This window comes from Typopeltis vanoorti, chromosome 24, assembly GCF_054136105.1.
Source record: "Typopeltis vanoorti isolate ZY-2024b chromosome 24, IOZ_Tvanoo_1.0, whole genome shotgun sequence".
NCBI classification, from domain to species: domain Eukaryota; kingdom Metazoa; phylum Arthropoda; class Arachnida; order Uropygi; family Thelyphonidae; genus Typopeltis; species Typopeltis vanoorti.
This window is the reverse complement of record NC_143572.1, coordinates 32076937-32103995: the sequence shown is the minus strand read 5'-3', so window position 1 is coordinate 32103995 and position 27059 is coordinate 32076937. Positions and strand designations below refer to the sequence as shown.

The 27059-nt window shown below is 34.8% G+C and overlaps 1 protein-coding gene across 1 annotated transcript in view; it reads right to left on the bottom strand.

The window, feature by feature from the left end:
- Nt5c (5' nucleotidase C) overlaps positions 1–27059 on the bottom strand; it is a 112187-nt gene that overhangs the window by 38843 nt on the left and 46285 nt on the right. Inside the window, exons 7-9 of the mRNA XM_090414152.1 lie at positions 26687–26744; positions 15566–15668; positions 2877–2978 (exon numbers count right to left, since the gene is read on the bottom strand). Of these exons, the coding sequence (XP_090270278.1) occupies positions 2877–2978; positions 15566–15668; positions 26687–26744 (263 nt within the window). The remainder of the gene's footprint in view (positions 1–2876; positions 2979–15565; positions 15669–26686; positions 26745–27059) is intronic.

The following is a 27059-nucleotide window of genomic DNA, read 5'->3' as shown; positions in this document are numbered from 1 at the left end:
TGGCCAATTCTGATCACCAAAATGGGAAATCACACGACCAGGAAATTACTCATGCAGTAATTGAATTGTTTCTTGGGCTGTATGGCATGTGGCACCGTCTTGTTGAAACCACATGTCGTCCACATCCATATCTTGCAATTTAGGCACAAAAAACTGGATTATCATGTTGCGATAGCGAGCACCATTAACTGTTATTGCCTTACCAACCACATTTTTGAAGAATAATGGACCGATGATGCCTCCAGCCCAAAATCCGCACCAAACAGTGACACGTTGTGGATGCATTAGTTTCTCAACAATCACTCGTGGATTTTCTGAACCCCAAATGCGACAATTTTGTCGATTAATGAAGCCATCAAGATGAAAATGAGCCTCATCACTGAAGATGATTTTGTTCGAAAAATAAGCATCCACTTGTTGTTGTTGTTCCATAATCCATTTAACGAACTCTCTTCGCTGTATGTGGTCAATAGGCTTCAGTTCTTGAGTCAATTGAACTTTGTAAGCATAAAGATGCAAATCATTTGTGAGATTACGCTGTAGAGAGCTTCTCAAAATGCCCAATTCAAGACCACGGTGCCGAATTGATGTTCCTGGACTCTCAGCAACACTATCGCGAACTGCTTCGATGTTTTCTGTTGAACGACTTGTTGAAGGACGGCCAGAGTGTATAAGATCACTAATTGATCCAATTTCCTTGAATTTTTTAATTAATCTTTTCACAGTTGACAAAGTTAAATCACTATTCCGACCATATTTTGTATGAAAATTGTGAACTGTAGCTGCCAAACCTTCATTATTTTTTAAAATATTGCTCAACAATGAAAATGCTTTATTCTTTCATGTAGTGTTCCATTTTTAATAACCCTGAACTGTCAGCTGTCATGCGGTCCTTTTTTTTCTCATTGGCAACACTTTACCGCACAAATGGCGCTAAATTTAAATCTTGTGTGAATTTTGGGACACCCTATATTTATGTGTTAATAAATAATTTATAAATGTTTTAGGAAAATTGTAGATAGGAAGTTAGTAATGATGTAATTTTTTTCATGTAGTACTATCATATCATACAGGATACTATCATATCCTGTACACCCCTTGAGGGTACATGACAGGAATTTGATGATGATGACATATTTCTCTACCTTTCCAAAACTCCGATCTTTCCTCAGTCAACCTAAAGTAAAACACAACGTTCTTCAGTTCCCAGGAGTATACAAAATCATTTGCAGTTGCAGCAAACCATGTTATGGGCAGACAGAAAAGTCCATCTCTCTTCGCCTAGAAGAACACCAACATGAACATTTCTTATAACAGAACCTGTGCTAGTGCCCTATCCAGCCATGTTTTATTCTCTGCCAATACCAGTGTTGAAGGACAACAACATCAAATAGCCTGAAACTTAACTTCAGACATCCATAAATGCTCTGATGAATTAGAAAGACGTATCTTGGAATCCAAAGAAATAGCTCTGAACCCTACCCATCTAAACAGCAATCTCAGTTACAGTCTGCCCGATTCACATAGCGCTGTAATCCAGTTTTGGCATACTCATGATATCATTCACACACAAAGTGCTTCATGCCAGAACAAATGCTCGGACTCAATTTCAAACACAACTACTACGTGTTCTTAATTCTGTGTTTGTGCAAAGTACAATATATTTTTAAGATGTTGTTTTCTCCATGGTACTGTATTCAACTGACGAAGTTGGCATTTCCAATGAAACTAGTAGCAAAACCTTATTAAATCTCTTATATTTTTTCTCAGTGTTTAAGTCAGTTAATAATTTTAAACATATATTAAACGAGAGAGAGAGAGAGATGATATAAGTGCTCTACTCTAATCTGGAATTCGACTTCAATTATTTTTTCACATTTAACAATTTCTGAATGAACATCATTTACTTCAACTATCTTTTCACATTTCAGGTTTCTCAAGGCTTTTTCTAACTCGAGTATTGATATACATTCCAGATTTCATTCCTTGAATATTTTCTATTAGTGTTCTGTCACTGCTTAATTTTTCATAGTATATGCCAGCCAGTGCAGCCAAGTGAATACTGTAACCAATCTCCAACTATTAGACTGTGGATTGAAATTCCACCATGGGAACGGAGGAATTTGTGGATGTTTGTTAGTCTTTAAAATGTTAGATGATTTTTGTAATGTTTAGTGCAGTTCTCAAGTAGCTTGAATACCACACTTGGTTTCCAGAGAAGAGGAACCAGATTCCTTGGTCCACAGTGCTCATGTACTATAGGTTTATTATAGTCTTTATTGACATGTCATCAGTACCAAATACAATCTATACCATTATAGTGAATTTAAATTCAAATAGGGAACTTATTATAACAAATTACTGTTGACCACATCACTGTTAATAAAATAACAAAATTTATAATTGTTTATCTCTCTAAGGATTCGAGGCGTCGGTGTTTTTATATCAGTCAACTTTATGTATCTCCTCTCAACTGTCTCGATGAAAGAAAGGTTTTCACTCTTTCCAAGGTTAGATGAGCGAGTTACTAGAAAAATTTTTTTTACAGGATTTAAAATTCAAGCTTTTATGGCCAATGGCTTATGATATTCTACAGACAGCTCCACTGAGGTGTCTTAACATAAATTTCACATACAACTCTAAACTTTTCAACTTCAAACATTAACTTATTCCTTTCCAAACAAATACCAATGAAATAAAATTGCCACTAAATTATTATATAAAATTGGGAAGAAATATAGTGATAAAAAAAACAGTAATGGTACAAAATCAATAATATCATAAGACAAAGCTTAAAGATGGATGAGAAACAATTTTTGCAATAGATCTCTTCTTCTACTAGTAATAATAATAATTTATATGCAGTATATGTTTACCTGCTTTGATCTGTAAAAAATTTGGGCTTTCTTGCTTGAGCAACTATAACATCAAAAAGATTCATCCACTCTGGTCCAATCATGTATTTCATTCCAATATCTCTACAGAAGCATAATTCAGAAAGAATTTAATAATTAATTTAGTATAGTGGAATTAAATGAAATAAACATCTCCTCTAACATCTTTTATTCTCCATGATATCTAATACTGAAAAGATTAATGAAATGGCATAACAAAACTTCCTATTCCATTTATAACTCAGAAATATGTAGATATTATCCTTTGCATAAAGATAAAGGCATTTCAGGTATTGCAGTTTTGAAGAATTATGTTGCTACTAATCATTTATGATCAATGCCTTATACTTTTTGAAGTATCAGTGATGATGGTGGTGTGGATGGAATAAGGGATATGAAAAGTAAAGAGATGAGATTTGTGTAGAGACTACACAAACATTTACAGTAGTAGTTTCTTTTTTTAGATCAATGGTGAGCAAATTTTATTGCACTTATCTGCTTAAAGAGCAAGATAAAGATCATGATATTATTGATGGCCTAGTACATTTAGCAATAAGAAAGTAGACAAAGGTGTTTCACTTTAAATGCAGTAGGCCAAAAAAAAAAAAAAAAAAAAAAAAGTGAAATCATAAAAGAATGTAATGAAATCATCTAACAGCCTGTGTGGCTCAATGGATGTGGCGTTTGCACACCATGGTGCTTGACTGCACGAAGGAAGACTTCTTGATTTCGAATCTAGTCGGTGACTAGAAGAAATTTTTCTAAGCCTTTTTTCGACCGGTTCCCAAGTTAGTCTATCTCTGGCACGGGCAAGCGGGTTTTTTCTCCCGGAAACTCGGGTTTTTCGTCCCGTAAACTCAAGAAAATCGACTGTAGAACCCACATTATTTCAGACATTAAATACGAGTGTTAGGATTAGGGACCACAAGATGGCGGCACTTGTTGAGCCGTCTCTCTTCACTGTGTGTTGCTTAATTAGCGATAGCCTTGGACCAACTATCTCTGATTGGCTACCAGTGGAGATTGAACTGCCCACTCAGTCTCCAAAAGTTAGATAGGGCTAAACGGCCTCGCCTACTCCCTATATAAGGGAATAAAAAGGCGTTAGCTGATTTTTTTTTATGAAATCATCTAACTTGTTCCACACTAATTATTTTCTTTTCTTTGTACTTTATTATACTTGTAGGAGACTGTTAAATGTGATAGTTCCAGTAATTTGTGTCCTTGTATCATCATATCTCCTCTTATTTTATTATTAGTGCACAGGAACTTCCATGATGACTGGGGTTCATTCTGGCAGACTCACACATATCACCCCTTGAAAGCATTCATCAAGAAAGCACTGCACAGATCCTGACAACTCATTCCATTTGTCACCACTCTCCAAGCAGAAAGTCTAAATCTCACACCATTATTAACCACTCATACTCCATGAGATGACTTCTTGGTTCTGTCTTTTCAGCCACGTGCTAAAAGATTTTCAACATCAAACCCTTTCAGTCACATATACATTTCTATCACATCCCCTTTTCTACCTATTGTTGGATCTTGAATGAAAGGATTTCCTTGGAAAATTATTTTTGTTTCAAGATCCAACAAATTTAGCTAAAACAATAACGAAAATGTTTGTAAATAAGTGAAGATACTAATTTGTTTAAAGAATTATACTAATACAAATTTTGAAATATTAATTAAAGGTGAAAGATGTCATTTATTTGTAAAAGATAATGTAAGAAGTTTCTCTATAAGATATATGTTAGAGCATAGTAACGAAGGTTCAAAGTCCACTAACAACAACTTCGGATAAATTGTGTAGCCAACGGCAAATTGTTCACGTGCGAACGGCACACGCACGGTGTTTTCCGGGAAGACGTGGCACGCGTACGAAGTATTCCAGGAAGATAGAAATGAAAATAGGAGCCGGGAGCAAAAAGAAAGTGTCGGGCAGAACGTTATGGGTGAAGAGGGCGCTAGAGATACGAGGCATAAAACTGGTTTGCCCCTCCATTCAGGGCTTTTTAGGTTTTTTCATCTGGAGTTGCTGGAGAATTTCTTGTGGAGTCAGGAAGAGTTCGAGATCTAATCAACAGCGGGCAGCTATTCTCTGCTGTCGGTTTGCGATGTCGTGTGGAAAGAATAGATGAAGAAATAATTGGTACTCTTCCGAGTAAGCTCGAAGAAACTGGCCACCACATATGTCCACGTGGATCGATCCAAGCCATGCTGTTTCCAGTCGAGAACGCGATGGAAGGACAAAACAATGAAGGCCAAATCTAGCCCGTGAGTCAATCAACAAGGACAAGATCGAACATTCGGAGGGAAATTATAAAAAAATGACAGACTGAATGAGTTCTAGGAATGTGGTAATGTAAAACCCTTTTATAATTCTTTTGTTAAGAAAGAATTATAGAAGGGTTATAATATAAAGAATTATATAGAATTATAATATAAAAGAACGGAATATTGTGTTATGGAAGAAACGAGATGTTAGGTTATAAAACTCTAAACTTGTAGGAAGAAGGACTATAGTGAGATTTAGATACTAGTGTCTAGAATCTAAAGGCTGTTTCCTTAGTATTTATGTGAACGAGTAGTAGTTAATTTGCTATAAGTATTGATCTACTATAGAGTTATCGATGTGAATGTTTTAAGAATATGAGTAAGCTAGTAAAGATATTTAAAAGATGCTAGCAAGAATTTTGTATAGTGAAACAAGCCTACTCTTGGATATGATGTGTGAATTACAGTTGCTATGTCTTACCTTATAACTTGGAATAACTCTATTCCTATTGAGTGTTTTTTTTTTTAAATGTGTAATCTTAGGAATCTAATAAAATGTATCTTGATTATCTTAACCTGTTTTGTGCCTTGATTTGAATCCAATGCACCGCTTGCTAACATTTGAATCTGAGCGGCAGAGAATTATATGACAGAGACCACGACTGCAAACTCAAATATTTTAAGAGAGATAGATAAAATTGAGATAAAGAGTAATTAATAGATTGATTTACTTAGTATATTTTCTGAGGGTTACTCCTTGGTTAAAAGGAATTTCTAACCTAGGGATCTGGCTGGTGCAGCTTGATAAAATAAATATTGCCAGAACCTGATTAGGAGGTAACTCCTGACCGTTATTGCTGAGGATTGGACTCTATTCAGAAGTCTACCCTTTGTCAATTTATTTAATATACTTAATCATTCTAAAAAAAATAAACAATTGAGTGTATACGATAAGGAATATATGTAAGAGACGTCCCTTAAAACATATACCTTAAAAAGAACAAAGGAAAAGAATATATATAAAAAAATAACAACCCCCCCTCACAGACATAACACTATCAAACTAACTCCAACCAGAAACCAATCATTTACCATTCACTTTGTTGCTAATCACTGTTACAACACAGCACAGTTCCATAAGTTTTTTAAATCTGAACTGGGAAAACAAAATCTCAAACAGAAAATCATTAAATTCAGTCAGCTTGTGGGAACCAAAGGAATGGCTTGTTATAGCAAAAGGTTTTTGTTATCGAGACTGGAAATTTTTGACAGTTTGTTTCTTTAAGTGAGTTTGAGATACACAGAAATCACTAACTGTACCTCCTTATATAGCATCAGAAAAATTTTTTTTCTTTCTTTTAGTGGATCAGTGTGGTACATTAAACTATGAGAATTTGATGTTAAGATGTTTTTCATTTGTATATTATTAGTACATATCATTAGACTGTTCTGCAATCTACAGGGTGTCCCAAAATTCACACAAGAAGTAATTTTGATAGAAAACATGGGTTTTTAATTAAAAATTGTAATTTCTTATTGATTCATAAAGTATACAGTATAGGGTTATGCATGGAATAGCATATCGGGTAAATGGATCCATGGCTTTGCTGGCACATACACACTCTTTTGCTGAAATTTTCCATGACCGTTTTGCATAAGCCTGGCTGAATTTCATTGATACAGCGCTCAATTTACTCCTTCAAGGTGTGGGTGGTTGTGGGCTTGTTGACATAAACCTTAGACTTCAAAAAACCCCAAAGAAAAAGTCCAACGGCATTAAGTCACATGATCTGGGCTCCAATTCTGATCACCAAAACGGGAAATTACACGACCAGGAAATGACTCAAGCAGTAATTGAATTGTTTCTCGGGCTGTATGGCATGTGGTACCGTCTTGTTGAAACCACATGTCGTTCATATCCATATCTTGCAATTTAGGCACAAAAAACTGGATTAACATGTCGCGATAGCAAGCACCATTAACTGTTATTGCCTTAACAGCCGCATTTTCGAAGAAGAATGGACCGATGACGCCTCCAGCCCAAAATCCACACCAAACAGTGACACGTTGTGGATGCATTTGTTTCTCAACAATCACTCGTGGATTTTCTGAACCCCAAATGTGACAATTTTGTCGATTAACGAAGCCATCAAGATGAAAACGAGCCTCATCGCTGAAGATGATTTTGTTCGAAAAATAAGCATCCACTTGTTGTTGTTCCATAATCCATTCAACGAACTCTCTTCGCTGTGTATAATAATGCTTTAATAACCCTGAACTGTCAGCTGTCACGTTGTATTTCTTTTCTCGTTGGCAACACTTTACCGCACAAATGGCGCTAAATTTAAATCTTGCATGAATTTTGGGACACCCTGTACATGCGATGCATGGATTTAAATTTCATTGTGGAATGTAAATGTAAAAGTCATTAGGTAATATGTAATTTTCATCGCCTGCTGAGAGACAATCTTAGGTTCAATTGCTTTTAGTCAGTAGGATTACCATAAAAAATTTTCATAATGGAATACAATGCATATAGTTCTTAGATCATCCTTCTCCTTTCAGGAATTTAGGCCTAGTGGCATGTTCCATCTCATTAATCCCATATTGTTTCATTGGTCATTACTGACTTTTCTGAGTGGTATCAGAGTATTTTTTGGGGAGTAGTTTTGAATTGTCTATTCTTTCAATATGTTCATATCAATTCTTTCTGTATTTATTTATTTATCTATTACTGAATCTATTTTTAGTTCTTTACATATTTCTGTGCTTTTTTATCCTCAGTGAAATTTCTTCGATTTCTATTATTTTTTCTTTGCAGTTTTTTTGGTTTATATTTTGCTTCCATACAAAAGAGGTCTTACTAGAATATCAAACTCTTATTCTTGTGTGCCTTTGAATTTAGTTAGGTTTGAAAATATTACTAATTATCCCTGTTATCTTTAGGAAATTTGAAATTAATCGCCAATATGTATCTTTTACATATGATGTAGAGCATCCAATATATTTGAAGCAGTTAATTTGTTCTAAAATTTTATTTTAAATCATGATTTTACTTTGCCCTGGAAATAATCTTATAAAAGCCATGATTTTCATTTTATATGTTTATATTTTCATTCCAATTTTAGCAATTATGTTTAAGGAAAATACTGATCTTTGGAGTTCATCTTCCCTTCTTGCTATAATTATTTGGCCATTTGAAAACATCAGATATTAAGTGTAGTTTCAGAATCTAAAGTATATTTCATCTATATAGATATTAAATAAGAATGCTGATGCTGGACATCAGTGATGGACATTGGTTTATATTCTGGAGCTTCACTGCTTCTCAGATCTATCTGATTGTTAATAGATGTTCTTCTTCTTCAACCTTCTGTTCTGTCCACTGCTGGACGAAGGTCTCCCCCATGATTTTCCAGATCACTCTGTTTTCTGCCTCTCCCATCCATCTCACTCCTGCAATTTGTTCCAGTTCATCTCTCCACCTTCTTCTGGGTGGAGAAGGTGGAGAGATGTTTTGTCTTGCTCCATCCATTGGTCTCCACTCTGATGTTTTTCTAGTCCATCTCCCATCACTGCATCTGGCAATATGGCCAGCCCATCTCCACTTAGCCTGTTTAATATTTTACAATATCCATGACACCTGTTTGAGATCTTATCCAGATATTTGTCTTCCTATCTCTTAATGTTATTTTTAGCATACTTCTTTCCATGCGATGTTGTGTTGTTCTCAGCTTTTTGTTTAGGGCTTCTGTTAAAGTCCATGTTTCTCCTCCATATGTTAGGAAAGGAAGTATGCACTGGTCGAAAGCTTTCCTTTTTAGACTCATAGGGATGTCACTTCTGAATATGTCTCTCATTTTCCCATAAGCCATCCATCCAAGGTGAATTCTTCGTTCAATATCTTTTCTTTGGCACTCCTCAAAGGATAACAATTGGCCCAAATATACATATGAAGTAACTTGTTCTATTTCATGGTTTTCAACTTTGATAGTTCTATGGTTTATGTATTTATTCATCATTATTTTTGTTTTTTCTCTATTTATTTTTAATCCAATTTCTCTGGAGGCTTCATTTAGCTGATTTAGCCTTTCTTCCAAATCTTCAAGATTATCTGCTATTAGGACAATATCATCTGCAAATTTCAGATGATGCAGCCTTTCTCCATTTATGTTTATTCCTTTTGTTTCCCAATCAAGGCTTCTAAAGACTTCCTCTAGTGCAGCTGTAAATAATTTGGGAGATATGGTGTCGCCTTGCCAGATGCCTTTTTGTATGGAACTTTTCACTGTTTTTATATAATTTAATTACAGAAGTTGCATTATTGTAAATATATTTTAGTGTTTCAATATATGGTTTCTCAGTTCCCTGGGTTTCAAGTGCTTTTAGTGTTGCAGATGTTTTAACTGAATCAAATGATTTTTCATAGTCTATATAGGCCAGACATATGGGTTTATTGTATTCAAATGATTTTTCAATGAGCTGTCTTAATGTGTGAATATGGTCCAAAGTATTGTAATTCTTCCTAAATCCAGCTTGCTCGCAGGATTGCATTCCCTCTAGTTTAGATTTTATTCTATTATTTATAATTTTTGTGAAAACTTTATATATGATGGGGAGTAGGCTTATAGGTCTGTAGTTTTTAATTTCTTCCTTATTGCCCTTTTTAAAAATTAATATTAGAAGTGATTGTTCCAATTTTTCGGAATTTTTCTCTGTTTCAGGCATTTATTGAAGAGTACTCAACTGTTTGATAACAGGGCTTCCTCCCAGTTTTAAGAAGTCTACCATAATTCCTTCTTCTCCTGGCCTTTCCATTCTTCATTTCCCACAGTGCCATTTCCACTTCACCTTGTAAGATCTCAGGGGCATCATGTTCTTCCTCACTCGAGTTATCCATAGAGGATTCTTGGATGTCCCGGTCTTTGTCTTCATAGAGTTCAGTATAAAATTCCTGAATTCTTTTGATTATTGCATCTCTATTTTTTATCAGTTCACCATTTTTTCCTCTTAAAGCAGCTATTTCCTTTGTTCCACCTGATAATGTTTGTCTTAGGACCTTCATATTACTACTGTTTTCTATTGTTTCTTTAATTTTCCTAGTATTATACGATCTAAGTTCATGTTTCATCCTTTTACGTATAGTTTTACAAATTTCTGTATATTTTATTTTATTGGTGTCATTCAAATCTCTTTTCATATCTCTTCTTTTCTTCATCAGATCTAAGGTTTCCTGTTTCCTATGTCTTAGTTTTTCCTCTCCTTGGTGCCTTTTTACACCTCCTATTTCTAGTGCACAATTCAAGATAGATTTTGTTAATATTTCATTAGCATCATCGATGGCAGTAGCTGTGTTTAACTTTTTTAGTTCATTTTTGAGTGATTCTCTATAACAGCTTTTATTGTGGTAGAGATTTTGTAGATTCACTAAACAGAATATGAGCTATTCTGTTCCCATTTTTTGTTGATCCATACTTTTGCCCTTACTAGTCTGTGGTCACTTCCTGTGTTAAATCTATTAAGCACTTCGGTATTATTTATTATATATCTTCTGTTGGAGAGGATGAAATCAATTTCATTGTAAGTTTGTCCATTTGGGCTTCTCCAAGTCCATTTTCGGTTGATTTTCTTCTTGAAAAAGCTGTTCATAATAAAGAGGTTATTTTCTTCTGCAAATTCAATAAGGCTTTCTCCTCTTTCAATCCTCTGTCCAAGTCCAAATTTACCGATGGAGTTCAGATGGTCATCTCTGCTTCCAATTTTGGCATTAAAATCGCCCATTATAATTATGAAATTCTTTAGAATTATTGAATGGAGATTCTAATGTTTCATAGAAATCTTCTATCTCTTCATCTGGATGGTCCATAGTTGGGGTATATACTTGTATAATTTTCAGTTGGTATCTTTTATTTATGAAGAGACTTAGTTCAGCTATTCTTGATGTTATTTTATTTACAAACAGGACATTGTCCTTGATTGTTTTATTTATTAGGAATCCTACACCACCAGTTGAGTTTCTGTCACATTCACAGTGGTAGAGTAGATGTCCATCTTTTAATTGCATGAGAGTTTCTTCTTTCCTTCTTATCTCTGAAAGGCCTACACTGTCCCATTTTATATGTTCCAATTGCTTCATCAGTTCTTCCAATCTGTCCATCCCATAGAGATCTGCAGTATCATTGTGCACTGTAGGTGGACTCATTGTAGCTAGTGGAGACTGTAGCATATTTTTCGACCTAGACTGTCTGCCTAAGTCCAGGATGCGTCCCTTTTTATGCTGGGCGACGGACGAGCCAGTATGTAATTTTCCTATTTTATTCATTCATTCATGGGGAGATATTTGGCCTTATAGCAACACGCTGCCAGATGGGATGGTGCCTCACAATAGTGCATAAGATGAAATGACACAGCAAAATAGGAAAGATTCACCCCTAGCCCTCGAATAGCATTCGAGGTAAGGGGCAAGGAAGGAAGAGGAGGGACCAGTCTACAGATAATATAACAGATGTATATTACATGAAGTAAGGGATGGTCCAACATCAGGCACCTCAGGTTTACCATGCCCGTACTCAGGAAAGTGAGCCCTTGAGGCACTAATAGATGTTAGTTATTGCTAAAAACAGTTACTCAAGTATGATCCATAGCTTGTTCCTTATAACTTTGTCAAAGACTTTCAAATTAATCTGCAAATACCGTGGTGCACTTTTAAGTTGATTTCACAATACTTTTTCACTAGGATTTTTCATGTAAAAGGGTCAATATACAATCATGCTTTTTGGAAGACATGTTATTCAGAAGATGTACTTCATGAAGATGATTTGAGTTTTAATGTTAATTATATGTATAGCTTCTAACCAATATTCAGAAAAATTATTCCTCTACAGTTTTCACTGTTACACTTATTGCTTTTACACACACACACACACACTGGAAATTATCATGGCCTTGTTCCAACTTGCAGTATTTTTCTTTGCTGCCAGATAGTTAAATAATTTTAGTAGTCACCTGATGAACAGGATGCTGGCATATTTAATAAGTTAAATATTTATTTCATCCTTCTCCAGGAGATTTTCCTGATTTACTTTGATGTACTGTTATTGGATTTCTTCCATTGTAAAGTTTGCATTATATCAGTTTTAGTTTCATTACTATCTTGTCATAAGTTTTGAAAGAAGCCAGGTTTTCTCTGATTATTTAAGTTTAACATTTTTTTCCTCTCTCCTTATTTTTCTTAATGGAGTGCTTAATGGTAAGCTGAATAACTGAGAGGAGACCCCAATATAGCCTTTAAAGGAATGCAGAGAACTGACCAGGGCTTCTGACCCAATGTCCAATCCTCACCTTCCTGTGGAGCACCCTGTTAGATATCTACCTGAATACTGAACGAACAAGGATGAGCTGAAAATTTGAGATTTAACTGATGAAATTATATTCTTATTGGCTTAAACCACAAATAAAATAATCATACATGACAGAATTTCATGCCAGCTGAGGCCTTCCCCAATTAAACAAGTCCCCTACCACCTGCTGTTGTTTTTTATAAGGAAACCAGGGTGAACAGCCAAAAGACAGTTACTGGAACAAATCCTGAACCCCCCCCCCCCCAATTCAACATCACTAGAGTTCAAGATCGGTACTATCAACATAAGAAGCCTGAATGGCAAAGAAACGGAGCCGCCTAAGGAATTGGATAGGGGTGACTGAAAGAAAAAAGACAAAAACTGATGAGATCTTTCTGAGCAATAAATACAAAATGTCATACTCAGGCAATAACAATCAGGGAAAAGAAGGAGTAGCTGTAGTATTCAACACTAAATACGAGGCTAAACTTGAATGGCAGGCAATATCAAGTAGTTGGGCAAATATCAGAATGGGGAAACTGGACAATGAGACTTATTTGTGCCTATGGTCCCATAGAAGGTTCTACTAAGGTAGAAGTGAAGGAATTTTTTTTTTTTTTTTTTTTGAGGCTAGAGAAAACAACTGACACAATGTAAAGTCCTTGTTGGAGATCTAAATAGCAGAGTAGGAAATGATTGTCAGAAATATTTTGGGAAAATTTCGAGAAAAAGGCAAAGCTAATCATAATGGCAAATACCTGTTGGATTTCTGCTTAGGACATGGGCTGGTTATTACTAACACAATGTTCCAACATAAAAATGGGCATAAATTTACATTTAATGCCAGTAAATAGACACATCACATCGTAAACCAAGATCTAGAGACAGAGTGATGCAGTTAACAGAATGAGTAAAATTTAAGATATGAGAATATAAAGACCTGACAAAAACAGATTAATTTGGAACAAAGCTACAAATAATGCAAAAAATTATTTAGTACACTCACAATATCCTGTACATCCCTTAAGGATCTGGTAAATTAAAACATTTTAACAAAAAGAAAAGAATTATAAGGGGAAAAAAATATTTTAGCTAGCAGTCTTGAACCTGGAGATAATTACATATGATACAATTTCAGAATAGTCTGAATTTAACTATTGATATTTCCATTGTTTTTGCAAGATAGAAACATCAAGAACAAATTTACGTTACTGAAAGAATGGCAGCATTTTTATAAAAGGTGTGAAAATTCAGGGCGTGTTTGGAACATGTGACCTCATTTTAGGATTATACACTCTAACATATGGTTTTGTTTTGCCTTATGATTAAAACCTAAATCTAAGCAATTCAAATTTTAAAAGAAATCCTAAATATTAAATTTCATCTGGCTAGTATGTAATTATTAATAGCAATTTTAATTGTTTTGCAAATTCTGTAAATAAAAATTATACAAATGAAGCAAAACCAGAAGAAAAATCACATGGACATTTTCTTATGCCTTCTAAATCCCAGTTTATCAAATTCCAGATGATGATGAATATTTATGTGGTTTAGCAAACCTTTATTTAATAAAATAAACAGACATAAACAATATAATCCAATAAGTTTTGTAAGTCATTGGACTTGCAGAGGTACAAGACTTATAATAAACAAAGTGAGAGACTAAAACAGACTAGAAAAAATTAATTGTATATAACAGATATTATAAGAACTTCCACAAAGCTTAGTACATAAAAAAAAAATGTATTAACTAATGGGCAAGCATTCAAACAATCTAGTTGTTTGAATGCTTCTAACATGTTCTGTGGTCATTTTAAAGTTTGTCCTATCCCAGTTCTGCAGTTGTTAGATTTTTCATGAATGCAGACCAAACTTGGTGTAGGATTAAATCTTGGTTTTTGTTACATAGCAATGTCATCACAAAATCTAACAGCCATGGAACTGGGATATGTTTTTAGAACCATAGAATTCAACAGCAACAAGTAGCATTGCTACACTTGCACATTAGTTAATATAATGGGAATCTGCCACTCTGTTTGTTCTTCCTCTTGTGCCTTATCCCATCTCTTTGGGGTTGGCCTTTTTACATGATGTGACCTTATGTGCATGATCCCAACCAACCTGTTGCAGAGCCTGATGTTGGGGATGGGGTATTTTTGCCTGTTCTGAGGGATGAAAAAACCTCCACCACTGTATGAGAGTGGCTAACTCACCTTTAGTCGAAAAAGACCAGATAAAGGTCCCTTACGGCATTGATGGGATGTGAAACTAGGTCTTTCCGACCAAAGAGCTTCATCTATACTGACTGAGCTACAAAGTCACTCAGTTTACTGCACTAATTTGTTGAAGATTTTATATTTGTTATGTGTAATTAATTTTTTTCTGGTCTTTTTTTTTTAATATATACAAGCTTTGTATATATTAAATTCAGGTTATATTGTTTATTTTAATAAATCTATCTTTAAAAACATATGGTCTTCATACAGGCATTAAATGAAGATTTATCAAATTCTGTCCAGCCACGGCAGAGTCCTTGCAATATAAAATTTTGATATTTTGCTCTCTGCACTCCTGCAATGGTCTGATAAAAAAGATGGTTCAGATTTTTGTAAGGATTTCCATAAAATTTGTCCAATCAAAGTCCCAGAATGATCTGGATGTATGAGATTGGATAGTTATGCAATTTGTAAAATACATCTAATAAGCAACTGCTGTTGTAAAGTATAATTTTATTCACAAATAAAACTAATTTTAGAAGATGAGAACAAGCTAGTAAGACACTTCAGTCTGATGTTATGGTAGTTATATCCCTAACACATCTTAGTATAGCTATGCAAATTCTTAGATTCATTAGTATATAAAATGTGCAATGAGATGAAAACCCAACGTTTTTTCTTAAAGCAAAATATGTTTGAATAAAATATTAAAAAAATAAAATAAATAATTTTGTCAGGGTAAAAAACAAACAAACAAAAAAACTCTTATTTCTAGGGGATAAAAAGAAGCAAACTTTATAAAAATCACTACTAAAGAATTCATCAAGATACCTACACAAAGTTGAATGGACTATTTGTTATTAAAAACATTTTCTTCTCTGCATTTTTCAGTCGATGCAAGAAAGCACTCAGTTCTTTTGGCTTCTCCAAGTATTTATCTAACAGAAAAGTTTTTCATTTATTATATGGATTAATATATATAAACACATTAATTTATTTACTAAAATAAAGAGCCAAAAGGCTTCACTTCGGCAATGCAAAATGACATAAATTAAGTTTAGTAAATACTTAACACACTGACTGAGAATTTTCTTAGGAAAATACACCTCCGACGCTTCCAAGTTCTTTAGTACTGAGAGTTTTTGCTCTCTTAGGTTTCTGCCTGGTCTCTGACAAAAACCAATGAGTTTGAAACATCTTTCAGATCAGTGAAACCTTATCAAAATGGACCAACAGGAGGTGAATACACAGGCACTCCGAGTGTTCATGATTCTTATAAGGTTCACTAGGGCAACTTGTAGTATGGCAGCAAGTGTATTCCCGCAAGCTCTCTGGTAAATTTTGGCATGAAACTTTTATAGTTTCTGTTTTCGGCTTTGAAATGATGTTGGATTTAATATTCACTTAATTTACGTTAATTTATGATTAGAATTAAGTGCAATATCTTAGCAAAAGACTATTTAATCAAATTATGCACCACTTAGGACATCCCCATGTACAGGGTTGAGAAATTATGCAAAATCCTATTCACTCTTCAAATATTTTACTTTCCCATGATCCTTTCCCCTGCTTTTTTTATTTTTTTAATGATATGTCTCAATAAGTCAATAGAAATTACATACACTAATCAGGGTGTTGCATCGGTGTTTTTTAAAGCTAAAGAGATATTTTAGAAAGTTATTTTTTATTAAGTGAAGAATATTATATTTCATCCAGTCTGCAACTACTCACCATGGGCAAGTAGATTTGTAAAGCTCTGGTCACGTATATGTTTAGATAATCGTCTTACATTAGAAAAAAAAAAAAAAAAAAAAAAAACGATTTAGAATATCACTCCTTTTTCTCCCCCTTTTTTAATAATGTTAACCATAAAATAGATTGTTTTCCAAGACACCATAAATAAAAGGCTATATTGCAAATAGTTTATGAAGTACATATTTTCATAGGAAAAACTGATAAAAACTATCACTTGTATAAGTTATTTTGCAAACAGTAGTCCTGACTGGAGATGCATAAACAAGGTCTTCAGGAGTTTATCATTAAGTGTTTTCAGAACAAAACATAACTCAGCAAAATACATTTGAGTGAAAAAGAAAGTATAGTTAATGTTTGAGGCCAACCTCAAGGTTGCACAGTCACAAAGTTATGTCTGAGTAGTCAAATAATACATGATTTAATATCAAATTAAATTTTATGTTACATATTTAATATAAGATAACATTAAATAACTTGGACAGGAACACTTGACAAACTACTACTGTTAAGGGAAAGCACACATATGAGTTATGTGACATAAGTATTAATATTCATTAATAATCATGTATTAATATGCTTTATAACAATGGTTTTCATCATCATCATCATCAAATTCCTGCCATGTACCCTCAAGGGGTGTACAGGATATGATAGTACTACATGAAAAAAATTACTAACTTCCTATCTATAATTTTCCTCCAAATCAGTCTGTTACTTGTCAAGACTCCAACATTATCAGATCTTATATTTCTATCGTCTAAGGCACTTTGTACCGTATCAATCCACCTATATCTTGGTCTTCCTCTGGGTCATTTTGCTGCCAACTGGCAGAACACTTGTTTTGTTAATCTTGCTTTGCCCATTCTGTTTAATGGGCGAAGAAACCACCTGAGATTAGCTCTGCTGACACATTCCTGGATGTTGACAATGTCAAGTTCATTCCTAATATCCTCATTTTTAATATGATATTGCCATTGATGCCATCTGTTCACGCCTATAATCTTTCTCAGGACTCTCATATTTGGTCAGGTGTTTTACTTCTGACCCAGCTTTCAGATCCATAAGTTAAAACTGGTCTGAACACTGTCTTGTATACAGCTAATTTAGTGTATCGACTAATTTCTCTCTTATTCCATATGAATTTATTCAATTGACTTCCTACCATACCAGCTTTGCTGATTCTGTTGTCTATTTCTATATTTAATTTACCACCTTCAGCAAAAATTGTGCCTAAGTAGCCGAAATGTTTCACTTGTTCCACAGATTCTCCATTCACAACAATTCTACCTATTTTCATTGTCTTTGTCTTTTTATTGCTGACCTTCATACCATATCTATTACAACAGCTATTCAATTTAGTCAGAGAATCTTGCAGACTTGTAGTGGATTTATTTAGAAGTATAACATCATCCACATAAAGCAAAGAGCTGACATTAACATCTCCAATTTTGATATCATGTTTAATACCACTTTCCTTCATAATGCGATCCATATAGATAATGAATAACAGAGGGAATAATGTACATCCCTGTCTCACACCAGATTTAACATTAAACCATCTTCCTGTACTTCTTTCAATTCTAACTGCTGACTGACAACTCAAATAAAGACTAAGTATTGCTTGATATAATGCCCCATTGACTCCATATAACTGTAGCGTATTGAATAGCTTCTCTCTTGGAACCTTGTCAGATGCCTTTTCCAAATCGACAAAATTAAAATACAGATCTTTCTTATATTCCCATGATTTCTCCACTATTTGTCATAAAGTGACAATCTGATCCTGACAGCCTCTATTTGTCCTGAATCCAGCTTGTTCTTCACTAAGCTTTTCTTCCACAATTCTTCTCAACCGTTTCTCAAGTATACTTGAATAGATCTTGCCAGGAACACTCAGTAAGGAAATACCTCTATAATTCTCACATTCAGTTTTATTTCCCTTTTTATATATGGGTACTATGAGAGCTCTACTCCAATCATTGGGAATTCGTCCCTCTGTCCAGGCTTTTTGAACTATGCAGTGCAGCCACTGTAAGACTCTTATACCACTATACTTCAGCATTTCTGGTCGAATATCATCTACTCCTGCTGCCGTTCCACATTTCAAGCCTTTGATGGCTTTTTCTACTTCAAGTATAAATATATATTCCTGACTACATGCCTGGTCAGTGTTTTTTTACCACTGTGCTGTCATCACTGCTTGTTTCATTTAGCAGTTTTTCAAAGTAATTACTCCATACTTCAAGGATATCCTTTTCTCCCGTTTTCATGTCACCTTTATCATCTCTAACTCCTTTTACAGCACTCTTTCCTCCATTCCTAAGTTTCTTCAACAACCTCCAGAATATTTTGCCACCTTCTTGATATTTATTTTCTATATTCTTGCCAAAGTCCTCCCATGACTTTTGTTTAGTTAGTTTTACAGTGTTTAGCATTCTTGCATTTGTCTCTGTATTCTCTAAGAGCATAAGCTGACTTATTTGACAGGAACTTTTGATATGCTTTCTTCTTTTCCTTCATGCCTCATTAACTTCCTGTGTCCACCAGGGAGTTCTGATTTTTTTATCCTTGCAGACAACCTCACCACAAGCCTCTCTGACAGAATCAATGAATGTTTTCTTCAGAGTTTGCCAATGAATCTCCAAGGTTTGATTTCTGTTCTCAAACTCTTTCATTTTTTCTTTAATAATCTTTGTGTATTTTAGTCTACAGTTCACATCTGAGAGCTGCTCAACTTTTATTCGCTTTAAAACTTTCTTACATGTCATTCTTTTCAATATGAAATTCAATTTTATCCTGCTCAAGACTAAATGATGATCACTTCCAATTTCAAATCCTCTGTACACTCTGGTCTCCTGCACCAGGGAGAAAACATCACTATCAACAATAACATAGTCAATGAGACTTTTCTTATTCCTTGCCTCTTCTCTCCATGTGAATTTGTGCACATTTTTATGTTGGAACATGGTGTTAGTAATAACCAGTCCATGTCCTGAGCAGAAATCCAACAATTATTTGCCATTATTATTGGCTTTGCTCTTTTCTCCAAATTTTCCCAAAATATTTTTGTATGTCTGACAGCCATTTCCTACTCTGTTATTTAGATCCCCAACAGCACCAACTTTTCCTCTTTCATTGTGTCAGTTGCTTTTTCTAAAGCATCAAAAAATTTCTCCACTTCTGCCTTAGTAGAACCTTCTGTGGGACCATAGGCACAAATAAGTCTCATTGTCCAGTTTTCCATTCTCATAATTGCCCACATTACTCTACTTGAGACTGACTGCCATTCAAGAAGATTAGCCTCGTATTTTGTGTTGAATACTATGGCTACTCCTTCTTTTCTTTGATTGTCATTGCCTGAATATAACATTTTGTATTTATTGCTCAGAAAGATCTCACCAGTTTTTGACTTTTTTGTTTCAGTCACCCCTATTATGTCGATCTGGTACTTATCTAATTCCTCAGCTAGCTCCATTTCTTTGCCATTCAGGCTTCTTATGTTGATAGTTCCAATCTTTAACTCTGGTGATGTTGAGTTGGGGTGTGTTTTCAGATTCTTTCCAGTAGCTGACGTTTCGCTGTTTGCCCTGGTTCCCTGGCGAAAACAACGGGACCTTGTTTAACTGGGCGACACCCCAGCAGCATGAAATTTTGTCATGTCGTACCATCATTTTTTATTTTGGTTTAACCAATAAGAATACAATTTGGTCGGCTAAATCCCAAATTGCACAATGGTTTTCAAGAATGAAAATTAATTTGGAATCAAGAAAATTCCTCTATCAAAGAATAAGTATTTTCTACAGATTACAACAAGAGATACAAATGTGAGCAACTTTCTTACAATAAATAAAACCAACAGTTATTATCCCGTATGGACAAAACTCCTGGAACCTTAGTCTCTTGCCTCCTACAGAATTTTTATTCCTTCTTGAGTTCACACTGGAGAAAGACTAACACAAAACAAAAGTGCTCTCTATGTGACAGCAACATAAGAGTTAGTCAAATTCTTCTGGCATCTTAAATCACAGAACACTGACACAAGACACTTCTATAACTTCGCTTTCTATATGAAAGTAACAGCAAGTTCCACTGAATAGACTTCAGAATGAATTAACTTTCTATATGAAAGTCAACATTCTTACAGCCTCATCAACGGTTTTGTCATTTCGGAAAAACCCTGCCTTCTATATGAAAGCTTGCGAAGAAATAATTAAAAACATATCAACTGTCAGAAATCATACATGAGACTGAGAATCCTAAATAAAATAAACTTTACTGGGCCCATTTCTATATAAACTGGCAATCAATAAACTCAGTCTTAACTGAAATAAATCCTATATGGATTAATGACTATGAAAACTTCACTTATCTCTTTATACAAGGATATCATCTCTCAGTTTGAGATTTCTAACTTTTCTTCTAATTTCTGTTTCAGTCTTCATATACTGAAGACAAAAAAATTCCATGGCTTCCTCCTCTGCTGTATTCATTTCCTACTTCCTGAACAGCTAAATGCTTAGTAACATCCAATAACTTTCTTTTATGAGCATGTGTAGAAACACATGCTCATAAATGCAACTGAGAAAGTTGCATTCAAGTTCACCATTATGTTCTGCCATTACTGTTTTCCAGCATTGGACCTGACAAAAGACAGTTCTTTTGTTCCTAGTGCAGAAAAGTTTATTTAATCATAATTTCAAAATGAAACAGACAGAATTTATTCTGCTCAATGTTTTCTCAAACAAAAAGAGAGACCTATTTCAATATCTAGTATTTTCAGTCAAAAAATAAACTTCATGGACTTCTTTACTAATACAAAAGAAAAACTTTGGGGAGGTTTAGCAGAGAATTTGTAAACTGGCTTAAGAAAGTCAATCCATGTAAAGAAATAACTCCAGATGAATAATTGCAATAGTAACCACGAAGAGTCAAAAATTCTTCTCCTAAAACTACATGAAACAAATCACTAGAAATTACTCGAGAAACACGCAACTCATGAAAAACAGTAATAGAAAAACCAGGAAAAATATTTCCACTAAGATTTCCTATGTAACAGGAAATTGAAGGGTGTATTTAATCTCCTGGTTAAATATACCCTTCAATTTTATGTCATTAATCAAATACTGAATGTTAGCCTTTAACTTTTCCCTTAAAAGTGTGAAAAACTGCCAATTTGCAATTTTGATACCCATCAAATTTAAAGATTTTCAATCTGCTAGATACAGAGTTGTTAAAGTTTTACAACAAGGCAGACTGTAAAGATTTAGAATTCTTCACTTCTCTTCTATGCATATTCTGCACAATATTTAAATACTGAGAATCTGTATATGTGCTGCTTATTAATCACAGATTAATAACTTAAAAAAAAAAGAGTTTCTTGGTGAATTACTTACTAGAACAATGACCCGAAGGATAGATTATGTCTGCTTTGCTCTATATCTACCACATATCAGAGCACACATTAATCTGTACTCTGACATATGGAGGATACATAGTTCTACCTTGTTATGTAAAGATACCCACTGGGACTTCCATATTTATATTATTATACAGGTATCTCCATAGAGTGTGAAGATCCATCGTTCACATGATATTTATACACCTCTCCTTAAACTCATTCACTGATGATGCATTCACCTCTAGAAACTTATCTCCAAGCCAAAAATTTAATTCTAACACCCTTGTTAACAATACTTGTAATAATTTCTTCTGTCCTCATCAGCTAGCTTTCTCTCATAATTAGCTTTGGTCTTCCTTACCATATAAAACATTCTTCTTGCCTGTACTGTTGAAGTGATGGGCTTGCCAATCACCTTTTTTTGCCTTCCCCACCATTATATTCTCTTCACAACTTTGTCTGCAACTCCTGCTTAATGACACTATTCATCCTACCTGATTTTACATTCTAACTCTGGGTATATAGTCTGATATTGCTTTCTTCAAACACCTTTTAACCATCTGCCATGTACCACTAGCATTTATCTCCTCCAAATTATTTTGCCATGACACTGATGAAAGCTGTCTCCTCAGCTTTCAACGGAGTTGCAATAAGATGCACCATAATCACCTGCTTTGTAATTTCACATATATCTTTTCTTAAGAGAAAATTCTGCTTGTCTGGCAATCTCCCAGGTCAAGACTGGATGATTCTTTTCCCAAGTAGAGGCAGCATAGCTAGATTGGTTCTGATGCTGTGACCAGATCCAGTACTCTCTAACATCGTGTCCCATCCATTACATACTGTCACAGGTAACTATCTCTTAGCAGCAGTATAAATTCCATTTCCCTTCCTCTGACCATTTCTCCTCCCAATATACACTACTTGGAAAGAAGCCAACGGGCACCATAGTGTGAGGAACAAACAGCCACGGCACTCACCACTTCATCCTTAATAAGATGTAGAATCTCCTTTTGCTGCAATGACTGTGGCAATCCTATGGGTATACCTTCCACAAGTGTACAATAGTAATCAATGGGAATTTTGGACCATTCTTCCTGTAGCCATATAATGAAGTCCTGGACTGTTCTGGTGTGGATGTCCCTTGACTTAATCTAACCTCCAGTTCATCCCGCAGATGTTCGATAGGGTTGAGATCAGGGCTCTGTGCAGGCCAGTCAAGCAGTGACATCCATGTCCATAAAACCACGCATTTATGGTAGCAGCCTTCCAACATTGTGCACTGTCTTGCTGAAAGAGACAATGGTCAATTCCGTAGAAATGCCAAAAGTAGATAGCACTGCATTGTTCAGATACCTCTCAGAGTTCAATGCTAGTGGCACCACAAACAGAGATCCAAGTCAAACCAGGACCATGCCATCACACAGACACCTCTGAATTTCATAGTTGGTGATAACGCATTCTGGTAAGAGACGTTCACCGGACATCTGCTACGACACCTATCCATCTGCTCAATAGAGAGTGCAGCACGATTCTTTGCTCCATAACACAGCTTTCCAAGCTTCCACATCCCAATGTACATGCTCCATGCTTCCACATTCTATTGCACCAAGACAATGCTGAATGTTGGTTTGGGTAATGTGGGGCTTGCATATTATGGTCCTACCATGGAAACTCATGTTGCGAGCCTCGGTTCTGAATACTTTTGTGCAGATTCATGTTCAAGCCGATACCCGGAACTCTGTGTTCAGCGTGTTGGCCAACAAATGGTGATTTTTACATATCCTCCTTTGTAGAATGATATGCAGTTACATTCTTTGAGTGTGGTGGGTTATCTACTGCGGGTAACACTTGCAGTTGACTCCCTGAGCTTCCATCTCAGTTTCGTATTACTGATTGTTGACCTAAAATGGTCTAATTTGTCAACAATTTGGCAAATAGATAGTCCTGCAACATGGAATCCTATCAAATTCTCTTTCAAACTCTGTCAGTTCCCTTCTTGCAGCCATTTCACCTGGACACAGTTGCACTGACTTGGGAGCATCATATTCCTCTAATTTATACTGGCTACAAACACAAGATTCATTAGATGGGGGTGTCTGTTGACTTCCTTTCAAGCAGTGTATATGTCCATAAACACATAGGAGGATTTTGTCTTGATGGCTTCTATCACATAGCAAATAGTCTCAAATGAACTGTCTCCTGCATCTCTGTTCTCCTGATGTACTGTTACTCTGACTTCAATTCTTCTGCTATCATTAGCAACTCCCCCCCCCCCCAGCTCCTGTTCTTTCTAAAGATACTATCCTCTGCATTCTATTCCTATGACTATATCATCCTCAGTCAACCAAGTCTCACTGATGCCTACAATTTCTGGCTAAGTTGAGCTAACGAATGCTAAAAATTCTCATCCTTATTCCAAATACTTCTGCCATTAGTATTCATAAACTGCAATACCCACTTCATCTCACACCCTCCCTTACACTTTGTGGTGATTAGCCCAGTAAAGTTAAGAACCTGACAAGCTACGTTCAACATGTTATCATTCTATCACTTACTAATTTCTATGTTGCTGAACATGCATTTTGTTCCCCCTAAACTTTCTAGTTTCCCTGACTCTGCATTTCCAAACTTCAACATAACTATATTTTCTCAAGGCTCCTAAACCCCAAATCTATTCAAATGCAAACCATCCACTTTATATAAATCTTTCCATCCACAAAATTCACTCTACACATCCACAAACTCCACACCATTCTTCCTGCACAATCTATGCACTGACTTCTTTGCAATCACGGCTCTCTGCCTAAGCTTGCTTTTATCATAACAAAACAGACTCAACTTTCACTTACTCGCTCTTCTTTTTTGCTTGCATCAGCAACTCTTTCACATCTTCTCGTATACTACACTTGTCATCTACTTGATCATTTGTGCTGGCCAACATAAGCATCTCATTTATCTTCACTCTCTTTCTCTCATCATTATGGCATCACTAACTTCCTTAATCTTAGCTGCAGGAAACATGATTATATCACACTCCTCTTATCAATCAATGAATCACCATACAGAATTTGATCCTTATTCTCATGCTTTCACTCTTTAATACTCTGCTTTCATCTCCCACACCACTTCTTTATCATACCATCTGCCAGGAGTTCTCCAATAATTCAATCTTATGTTTTATTTGTAAAGAATCTCACATAAGCAGGCTATCATTTCCATTGCTATCTAGTCGTTTTCCATTTGCATGCAGTAAGAGTTAACAGTCATGCCGTTGCTACAACACACACAGAGAGAAACAAATTTCCCAAACTTTCAGAATAGAAAGACAATCAATACAATTTAATGTTAGGCCAATACAGTAAGGCGCATGCACACACACACACACACAATTATCTTCCAATAGTATTTCTTCTAGACATGTGGCCACTATTGTGTGACCACATGTCTAAAAAGGGCTCTGTTGAAATGCATATGTTTCACTGTTCAAATTTAAATTTCTATTACTGTTCTTTAACATGCAATGACAATGTTTAATGAGATGTAAAACAAAATATTTGTTAATCTTATTATTAAATTAGTATCTAACTGTGGCATATGTATATTATTATAATAAAAATAGTTCTAACTATAGGTCAGCTAAACAACTTTCATTAACTTATCTACCTTTAATGGCAACACTTCCACTCATAAAAAAAATCTAGATTATAAACACAAATCAGCATATCATCTTTTTTTTTTTTTTTTTTTTTTTTTTTTTTAGTAGAGTGACTGCAGAATTTGATAAGAGGAATGAAGATACTACATTACTCTCAGATTTTGAGAGACATTTGTAGATTTTCTTTAGGCATAATCGACTATTTTAATTTGCTTCTAAGATAGGGTTTACCAATAAAGTCTGCAAAGAACCGAAAGAAATAAGTGGTCTGATTTTACCTACACTATATTTGAATGAGATGTTTTCACCATTTGAGATTCTTCTCTCTCCCCCTCCAAATTATAAAAAACTTCTTCAAAATATTAACTATATAAGTCATTGAATTCAATTTAACTTAGAAGTTGAAAGTAAGAATCACCTTCCTTTCTTAGACCCCTCATGTTAAGAGAGGATCTAAGATAGCAAAAATTCAAAGAATTTTTCAAAAATAGCTAATAGTGAAATTTCTGTTTTCTTATATTCTTATTGCTTCTTCCATTTTATTATATATTTTAATTTTGAATCCCACCAACAAAAGGCTTAAACCTATAACACACTAGTATGAGTGAGCTATTAAGGATTAGTTTATCCAGATCTAAAAAAGCATGACATGAAGTCTATATAATAAAGGGCTAGGATAGTGTAGCCAAACTCCTTAAAGGCTATAGGTTGGGGCTGCCTCCATTTACACAAGACCTAGTCCTTATATAGATTTACATAAATTTTAGGAGCTACATAAAATGTAGTTCCAGAAATCCCAATTATCCAGATCTAGAACTTTTTCAAGTCCTTTTTTTTTTTTTTTTAGTGGCTTGAAAAAGGGTGATGGTCAGACAAGAGCAATGAAATTCATATGCTATCTACAGATGTTCAAAAAGGTATCTATGATCATCGTACAATTTGAACTCACAGCCTGTTAGCAAGATATCCACTCAGCCAAAAAAGCCAGTAATACTTTATACAAATACACATTAATTGCACTGAATGTTCTATATTTTATCTCAGTTACTTTTTTAAAGCCCCTATTTTCTGTTCAGTCAGAATTTCATGCCAAACTCATAAGAAATTTTAGTAGTAATTAATAAAAAATTGAAACTAAAACTTACCTATGTTTGTGACATCTAACATGTTATGAATTACTGGATGAATACTTTTCACGGCATGCTGTAAGTATATTGAAAAGAATATCAGACTGTTGTCATGAGAAAACGAAATAAAGCTTTTTTTTTTTTTTTTTGTGAAAATCCCATCCCCACAAGAAATTTAATTCTACATTATTATGGGTGGGCTAAGGTAATATAATCTGGAAGCTGAGCTGTAAAGACAAATCTGCCATTTTTTTTTAAACACATTCACGTCAGGAACTGCCTCACACGTTTATTGTACCTGACACAAAGTTTTCACAGCATGTTAGTTGCAACCCTTTTGGTAGAAGTTTATTGATGCCCACATGTCGGGATAGCAGGCAGCCTCACTGAC